Source organism: Chiloscyllium plagiosum, unplaced genomic scaffold (genome assembly GCF_037043375.1).
Source record: "Chiloscyllium plagiosum isolate Xiang-an unplaced genomic scaffold, Cpla_swu_hap1 HiC_scaffold_43, whole genome shotgun sequence".
Classification (NCBI taxonomy): Eukaryota; Metazoa; Chordata; class Chondrichthyes; order Orectolobiformes; family Hemiscylliidae; genus Chiloscyllium; species Chiloscyllium plagiosum.
Genome location: NW_028270181.1, coordinates 21,729,375 through 21,738,844, shown reverse-complemented (window position 1 = coordinate 21,738,844; position 9,470 = coordinate 21,729,375). Strand labels below are relative to the sequence as shown.

At 42.1% G+C, this 9,470-nt stretch overlaps 1 protein-coding gene across 5 annotated transcripts in view; it reads right to left on the bottom strand.

Annotated features, from left to right (window-relative positions):
• Nucleotides 1–9,470, bottom strand: part of arhgap22a (Rho GTPase activating protein 22a) — a 388,741-nt gene that overhangs the window by 5,118 nt on the left and 374,153 nt on the right. For all 5 annotated transcript variants that reach the window (XM_087982560.1, XM_043678818.2, XM_087982561.1 and 2 more), the window contains one exon: nucleotides 7,876–8,788. In XM_087982560.1, the coding sequence (XP_087838686.1) occupies nucleotides 7,876–8,788 (913 nt within the window). The remainder of the gene's footprint in view (nucleotides 1–7,875; nucleotides 8,789–9,470) is intronic.

Below are 9,470 nucleotides of genomic sequence, written 5' to 3'. Positions count from 1 at the left end.
CAGGAGAAAAGGGCTCGCATACTGATATTTGAAACAATTTTACATTCACCAATCTCAATCTCAAAGATGAGGCGAATGGGGGAATTTGTATCATTTTTAAGCAGGATGAAATTTTAAAAGCTCCTAGCCCCATATGTTCCTTGTGTGTAATTAAATTTACAATTTTCCTTGTTCCTGAAGTCAAGTTCCTATTAATGGATGACTTTAGTACTAGACTGCACCTGTTTTCTAATGGCTTAAAAAAATGAAAATCTTGTTTTTAATCCAGCAGTGGGTAAGACTGAAATGCTTCCTTTACAGGAGGCAGATTCAATTGTCGTACTCAAAGGGGAACTGGATAATTTCCTGACAAGAGAATGTTTCTATGGCAATGGAGAAAATGCAGGGTGCAGTTATGGTCAGAACTAACTGAGTTAATCTTGCAGACAGCCAGTGCGAACACACACAGAGCCAAATGGCCTCGCCTGCCTTATGAACAAGCAGTTCCTCATCTATCATTTAGGCCTATTACTTAAAATTTAACTGGACCATTCTGACATTTTCATAGTTCCTTCCTAATTTAAGCCACCTCTGGTGCTAACCCTATTTTTTCACAAGTTGCTTGGATTCACGTTAATGCATTCAGCAAGGAAAATGTTCAGCAAGGAAGATGTCTCTTGGAGGTGCAGAGAAAAATAAACGCAGAGCAAAGAGAGACATTGGAAGAATTAATCTGGCTTTTGGCAAGGTAGTTTATTTTGAGGAAGAGAATTGATAAGGAATTCAAATGTGTTTGAGACCCAAATTTTCTTTTGATTCACTCAAGCTGTGGGAGCCTCTAACTAGGCCAGCATTTATTGCCCAGAGGGCAGATTAACAGTCAACCATATTGCTGTGGGACTGGAGTCACACACAGGCCAGACCAGGTAAGGATGACAGATTTCTGTCCCTAACGGACTATAGTGAACGAGCTTTATCTTCCCCCTGACACTTGACAATGGTCGTCATTAGACATTAATTCCAGATTCTTCATTGAATTCAAATTCCACCATCTGCTAGGCAGGAATTGAACGTGGGTTCCCAGAACATTAGCTGAGTTTCTAGATTAATAGTCTAGTGATAATACTGCTGTGCCTTAGGGATCATGGGCAAGCTATGGCCATGTCCTGCAATGGTTAGAAAAGAAAGGGAGGATGCCCTTTAATAGAACCATAGGAATTGCATTTATGACCATGAAATCAGTAGCAGCTTCGGATGAACCAAGGTTTCCACAGGGGAAGTGGTTAGGAGGCTAATCAGGACAGCAATATCAACCTGAATTCATATAGCGCCTTTTAATGTACTAAAACGTTGCAAGGCACTTTACTGTCTGGGAGATGAAAATTTGAGAAATTAAGAATAGCTGAATAGAGGTGGAAATAAATTGTTATCTTTAAAGTTCTCACTGATGTGATCAAAGAATTTTTAAAAAACTATAGCCACTGAATTGCCTGAGTTTCACTTTAAATGTCTAGATAGTGCAAAGACTAAGGGATATGTCTTACATACAATTTTTAATAGTTTGCAGACTTTCCCATACAAAACTGAGAAACTTCCAAGGTGATTGGAATAATCTCTTCTCACTGATCTGTTCCATTTATTTCTTCCTTGAAATTATTTTCAACTTGATTAGCTCTTCATAAATTTTGGTTTCTCAGCCAAATTTCTCCCTTCCTCAATTTTAACCAAATTTAAACTTGTCACCTGACTTGACTTCCCAATTTTCCATGTTTTTCCTTCTGTTCATTTCGCTTTTAGTTCTACATATGTAAATTAGTCCTCTAAACTAGTTTCTCAACAAAACTGCTTAATTAGATAACTGTTACTGTATCTAAGGCTAAGTTTTGGAGATTTAGGCTTAAATTGCATTCATTGGCCCATTTGACTGGGAGTGATTTCCCCACCTCCCGCCAAGAAAGATGTTGTGAAACTTGAAAGGGTTCAGAAAAGATTTACAAGGATATATTGACAGGGTTGGAGGATTTGAGCTCCAAAGAAAGTTTGAATAGGCTAGGGCTGTTTTCCCTCGAGCGTTGGAGGCTTAGGATAAACGGACAAAGTCTTTTCCCTCAGGTGGGAGAGTCCAGAACCAGAGGGTACAGGTTTACGGTGAGAGGGGAAAGATACAAAAAGGGACCTAAGGGGCAACTTTTTCCACACAGAGGGTGGTACGTGTATGGAATGACCTGTCAGATGTGGTGGAGGCTGGTCCTACAGCATTTAAGAGGCAACCAGATGGGTATATGAATAGGAAAGGTTTAGAGGGATATGCCTGGCAGGAGGGACTAGATTGGGTTGGGATATCTGGTCACCGTGGACAAGTTGGACTGAAGGGTCTGTTGCCATGGTGTACATCTCTATGACTTTAAGCACTGAATCTTCACTTCCAATGCTGGGTGAGGCTGGGTTGGCAATTACATTCAAGGCTGAGACAGAATAAGGGAATGAAGGATTATAGCGAGAAAGCAGTAAAGTGAATATGAGGGTGATTATATCAGCCCTGATTTCACTGAATGACAGAGTGACTCAGGCGGAATGGTCTACTTCACCTAAAATTATGTTCTTGCGGTCTTAGAACCTTAATCCCTAACAGTTATGCCAGCCAAAACAGGAAACCTGTTATAACATTTTGAATAATATACGTGATAGAAACATAGAAAAATATCTACAGTATGGAAGGAGGTCATTCATCTCAGCTTGTCAGAGCTCTTGCAAGAAGAATAATCAAACAGAGTACTACTTAAATGAAGGATGCTGAGGTGCAGAGGAATCTGGGTCTTCAAGTGTATGAGTTGCAAAGAAGAGTTTGCAAGTGATTACAAAGGCTAACAGAGTGTTTACTTTTATGAGGAATTGAACATAAAGGAGCAAACTCAGGAATGACTAGAAAAACTCCAGCAATTTCTGATTTCCCGCATTCACAATTCTTTGTTAGTTTTTAAACAAAGGTTTACGTTTCAGTTATATAGAGCATTGATGAGGTCACTTTCAAATACTGTGTGCAGTTTTGGTGTCCTTATTTAAGGAAGGATGTAAATGCATTAGAGGTGGTTCTGAGAAGGTTTACTCAACTGGGGACCTGGAATGAGCAGGTCCACTTGAGAAAAGATTCAACAGGCCGTGTTAGTTTTCCCTGGAGTTTCGAAGAGTGGGGGTGATTTTGATTTAAGTTGAAAAGATCCTGAATGGTTTTGACCAGGTGGACGTGGAAAGGATGTTTACTATTGTGGGTGAGTGAGTCCAGAAATAGGGAGGCCCTGTTGTAAATTTTGTTTGGTGGTTGTGGTGGTGGGGGTTGGGAACTCATTTTGAACACAGACTGTCTGCCTCAAGACAGAGGAAAGTGGGGTCACTGAAGATTTTTTTTTAAGGTGCGCCTTTCAGGCAAATTCTTGTCGGGCAGGGGAATCTAAGGTTACCAGGGACATGTGTAACTTGGAACACCAAACGATCTTATGGAATCTCATTTGACAGCCCAAACGGCCTACTTCCACTCCTAATCTATATGTCAAATAGATGAGAAACAGCTCGATCTATCACTTCTAAAACGTACTAGTGCATAAATTAAAATGGACAATCATAAATTACACTGAGGAATGCATAGAAAGATAGAATTGCAAAACTATTAATGAAGCGACAGATGCCTTGGCATCACTACTTGAGGTTAGACACCAATGGACTTGCCACAGGGTAAAAAAAAGGTTCCAATGTTCACTGCTTGTGCTTGGTCATTATCATAAGGTATAGAATGAAAAATCTGGCCCAGTGGCATACGCCTGGGGCTGAAGTAAGTTAGAGAAAAAGCATGCACTCCACAAAACTGGTGACAGAGTTTTGAATAAGGGAGTCTGCCTTTTAATCTTCATCCATGTTGGACATCAAAAATATTAAGCTTCAATCGGCAGAACTCTGCTTCTGATAGCACGCACAGTTCGGACAGAGGCGAACACTGTTTGTAGGAGGTGACAGCTGATTCCCTACACCCTGATAAGTGTAATAGTAACTTCCATTACTGGGAAAGTGACCTTAGTCTGTCTAGAACTAGATGATACGTGTTCAGGCAGAGACAATCTTTGTGTTGTTTGTGGTCAGCTTGAGGCATTAAACAATAATGAACAAGGAACATTCATACTGCCAAAGCAAAGCTTTTTAAAATATTTTGATCAGAATTCTGAGGGCATCACATGTCAGATAAGCTAGCCTGCTCCTCAGCTGACATCCACCCATTTTACTTTGAACAAGTGTGCTTCGATAACGAATATGTAAATGCTGTCTTTCCCCTCCATAATGTTGGTGTCAAGGCAAAGCGCCTGCACCGTATCTAAACCTGTGGGGACGGCACAGTCGCTCAGTGGTTAGCACTGCTGCTTCACAACGCCAGTGACCTGGGTTTGATTCCTGCCTCGGACAACCGTCTGTGTGCTCATTCTCCCCGTGTCTGCGTGGGTTTCCTCCGGGTGCTCCGGTTTCCTCCCACAATCCAAAAGATGTGCATGTTAAGTGATTTGGCCATGCCAAGTTGTTAGGTGCATTAGTCAGGAGTAAACATAGGATAGGTTAATGGGTCTGGGTGGGTTACTCTCCGGAGGGTCGGTGTGGACTTGTTGGGCAGAAGGGCCTGTTTTCATACTCTAGGGAATCTTTTCTTACAAAAAAAAGAAAATTAGAAAAAGGAAAACTGAGATTAGCTCACTAGGCTCAGAGTGAGAATTGAAGCCTTTTCTATGTGCTTATTCATTGATAAACTCCTCCAACCATTGAGGAATAATTATGAAACACATGCAGAGATCAAGTGAATGGAAAATAATAGGCAGATGGTATAGAGTGTGGGGGAAATGTGAGCTTATCCCCCTTGGTAGGAAGAATGGAAAAGCATAATGTTATTTAAATGGAGGGACGACAGAATAAAGGAGTCTAGAGGTCCTTGTATGTGAATCAAAATGGTGAGCAGGTACATTGAAGACAAAGGGAATGCAGGCCTTTGTGGCAAGGGAGATGGAGCAGGTAAAACTGTACAGGACATTGCATTATTGAGCATTGTCCCACCATAGTTTTAAATCTGCATCTGTGCACCCGGTTTTAGATTCCTGCTGTCGGGGGGGGGGGGGTGGTGCGGAGAAAGGAATTCATTTGGTATCTACTGTATCAGGGCCTCTTACAATCTATGTTTCAATAATGTCACCTTGCGTTAGATCATGAGAGCAGAATTTGGCCATTTGGGTCCGTCGAGTCTGCTCCACAATTCAATCATGGCTGATGTTTCTCAACCTCACTTTCTTGTCTTCTCCCCGTAACCCTTGATCCCTATTCTTTAATCCAAACTGCTCAATCTTTTCTGGTAAGACAAGCCCTTTACGTAAGGAAGCCAACTAATGACATTCAGATTTTGGATGCAGTCCAAGCTGATACTTCTGTCTGGTGCTGCAAGCATGATTGTCTGAAGTATGATTTTTCTGGATGAGTTGGGTAAAAATAAATGAAAGAATATTCTGAATGAAATCACAGAATCCCATCAGTGTAGAAACAAGCCATTTGGCCCAACAAGTCCATGCTGACCGTCCAAAGAGTATCCCACCCAGATCCATTCCCAAACCCTATTACCCTACATTTACCCCTCACTAATGCACCTAACCTACACATCCCTGAGCACTATGGGCAATTTAGCATGGTCAATCCACGTAATCTGCACATCTTTGGATTGTGGGAGGAAACCAAAATGCCCAGAGGAAACTCACGCAGACACAGAGAATGTGCAAACTCCACACAGGCAGTCACCCAAGGCTGGAATTGAACCCGGGTCCGTGGGGCTGTGAGGCAGCAGTGCTAACCACCGTGACGCCTCGAGCAAATGCAATTTAAGGGAGCAATAGACAGTGAGTAGGGATAGAGAGTCAATATTCTTCAGGGTTAGGGCATTCTCAGCGTGCTGGGAGTTCTGACATTGCTTCACTGAGACAATAACGTGGAATACAATGTTCTGTGTCACATGTTGTAAGTACCTAATCTCCAAAACCAGTATAACGCCCCATCAAATAATTTCCACATAGTGTGCAATTAGATGGTTTACTTAATGCACTATGGAATTAGCTGACAAAACTCTTATTGCTTTTATACTATCACCTTAACATCAATGCCAAAATCTCCCACAGTGCCAAACCAAAAACAAAACTTCAGCAATGCAAACTTTACTGGAAATGGCAAGGAAACTGATATCATTGCAGAAAGCTCCATTCCATTAAAACTTCTTTTTCTTTTTAAAAAATACTAGACCCTTCCTGGAAACACGCTTATTCGAAGATCCTGATATTTAGATTGCTCAGAGCACTTTAGATGATTAGTCAGTCAGTCAGTCAGTCAGTCAATCAACTGCTTTGTTTGTCATCATTAATCAAGCCGAAACCATTAGTTCTCTATGCTTGACAACATAATGTATTCTGGTTGCAGAATGGAAATGCCCGATAACACCTTTCGAAAATATTGCCCGTGTTTTGTCTGCCTGGATTCATAAAGTACCCCTTGAAGCAAATATAAATGCCTTGAGGAAACCTAGGTAAATCCCACTTAAACATCTTCAGCCAATTTATAAACCATTCTTTTCTTAAAAAAAAAGTACGTATTATTGAAGATCAAAGGGAACAATTTGAGGTATGGAATAGGATCTGGACAATGCGAGATTTTAGGCAAGTTATAAATTTTATGAAAGGTGGAGTGAGGGTAGTTTGAACAGAAGTGGAAATTGGAACTCAAGGGAAAGGCAGAAATGAGCTAATTGGGTTTTGATGCAATTCCCACAATTTGAATTTAATACTATGTCCAGCATAACCTGCTCACAAAGAGCAGGATTCCTATTGGATGATTGCTGCAATAATTCAAATGAATAGCAAGATTAAGGTTTCCAAAATTTCAATTATCTAATGAAGCATTTTAAAATACATGGCACTGTGAAGTTTGAACATAAGGAGCATAGACTAATGAGGGACTGCCATGTGGCAGATTCAGCACACTTTTACCATCTCAAATGACTGGTTTCCCTAAGTATTTGGCTTTATTGCTTAAACATTGCATCAGCTCTGTACCAACTGCAAATGCAGTTAGGTAAGAACTGATTTTTATTTTAAAAAAGGCCTGCCATATGGTATCTATAGTAATCATTGGGAAAACAGGTTGGGACCCATCAGGTTTCATAGAAGAATACCTACAGTGTGGAAGCAGGCCATTTTGCCCATCAAGTCCACACTGAACTCCAAAGGACATCCCACTCAGACCCCACTACCTGCCCTATTCCTGTATTCCCTGGCTGATCTACTTAACCTACACATCCCTGGATACTGGGCAATTTAGCATGGGAAATCCACCTAACCTGTCCCACTTTGGGCTGTGGGAGGAAACTGGAGGACTCAGAGGGTAATCCATGCAGACACAGGGAGAATGGACAAACTCCACACAGACAGTTGCCCGAGTGAAGAATTGAACCCAGGACCTGATGCTGTGAAGCAGCAGTGCTAACCACTGAGCCACCGTACCACCCCAAATGCATTACATAGTCTGATTCTAACTGTGGATGAAAAATGCACATTGGAATTACACCATATGGAAATATTACATGCATATGTATAAATGCTTTCAAATGTGCAATTTCTGCATGCATGTATGCATATTTCATGTCAACCCCCTTATTGAAAATTGTTTGGATTTTGTACATCCTAATTGAACAGCAATTGCAAAACCACATTTTTTAAAACCAAATTGGCCTCTGTACACTCTACTTATGCCTTATTCTAATGCTGAACTCTAACCTGGTTTCTTGCAAAGCAGTTTATATGCATGTAACTCGAGGGTTACTTGTCTTGTTATCACCTTTTAATCCTGGTTTCGTACTCTGCCCTTTGTTTGGTCAGTTCTGACTTGAGCTCTGTCACCAGACTTTGAAGTGCTTTCGAACAGGTGACCGAGTCGTTCGACGCAGTGACCAAGTCACTGTTCTCACTGCAGCTCATGCTGCTGATGCACACGTCAAGCTGCTCGATCCTACTGTCGGTCTCCAGCTTCTCCGTTTCCTCCTGCGGCTGGGTGACCTGCACAGGCCAATCCGTTTTTGTGCAGTTGAGCACCGAAGAGTCACTCTCATGGCAAACCGCGGAGCTGCCGGAATCAACCACTGAAATCTCACAGGATGATGTTGACCAGGTGGTACTCGCGATGCTCTGCCTGTCCCCAACGCTCAAGGAAAGGCTTGACGATGGGACATTGTCGTATGTCGACAGGCGTGATGAGCCTGTTTCTTTGACTCTTTCCCCAGAGGAAGTCCGTCTGTGTCCTCTGAGGGACGATAATCCGTTCATCAGCCAATTCCCACTGGCTGTTAAATGAGGAATATCTAAAGTCGAACCACTGAGTTTGGCATTGCTGGACCTTCCCCCAGTCTGTTTGAATGAATATTTCCATCCAGGGAGTGTCTGAAGTTTTCTGCTTGGGCTGGTGCTTATAGGAACCTGTTTGTCAATTTGTTCCTGAGTTGCATTTTTGGAGACGGTCACAGGAGTGCTGATGTTCACGTCCAGCGAGGCTGCGCTGTTGCAGATGCTCCCCATTTGGTTATTGTCCATTTTTGTCTCTCCGCTCTCTTCCTCAGACACCCACTCCACCAGGCAGCGCTTGCCCACCGATGTCACTTCGAGCTGAGGGGTCAGTATATCACTGTGACTAATGGGGAAAAGTCTGTCATGTTCACTGATCAACACGGTCATTAAATGCTGCACCAGAGAGGTACCTGTTTGAGGAGGGAAAAAAAAATCAATTATGGTGTCTACCCGATAGAAACGTCAGCTCAGTTCTTGAGCAAGCACCCTTTGCTGTAAAAGCGAAGCAAAGCATTTGAGAAATTATTCCAAAGTGATAAGTGGGCTCTATGTTTTAACTGCAAGTCCCCTTTACAGCACAAGGGGTGGAGAATTCTAACAATATCTTTCTTCAAGCATAGCTTCCCATTGACAGTAAAGAGTCTGTATTAGTCCTTGATGGTGTCCATTAACACCATCTCCACCACCCAATCGAAATGAATGTGCTAAACTTTATTTACCAGGTGAAATTTTGAAAGGGAAATCCAAACTATCAGAACTGTTCCAGTGTCTAAGGATCTTAAAGGATGACCACCAATGCATCCATTATTTCTAGCACCACTTCCTTAAGTAGTCTGGGCTGTAAATTAATTGGTCCTGTGGATTTATCAGCCTTCCCCAAAGTTAACGCAGGGTGGGAGTACAATTCTACAAGTGTTGTTAACTCTGTAGTACAAACCCCAGCTTATCATTCTCTGCCAGCCAATGCAATGTGATCATTGATGCCCCTTTCTGCGGTTTTCCTTAAGGCCACAGCAATCCATCTCCCACCCAATGAAGCAGGGATTGACATACATGAAACTGGCATCCCAGATGAGCTGTACCCCAGGCTAA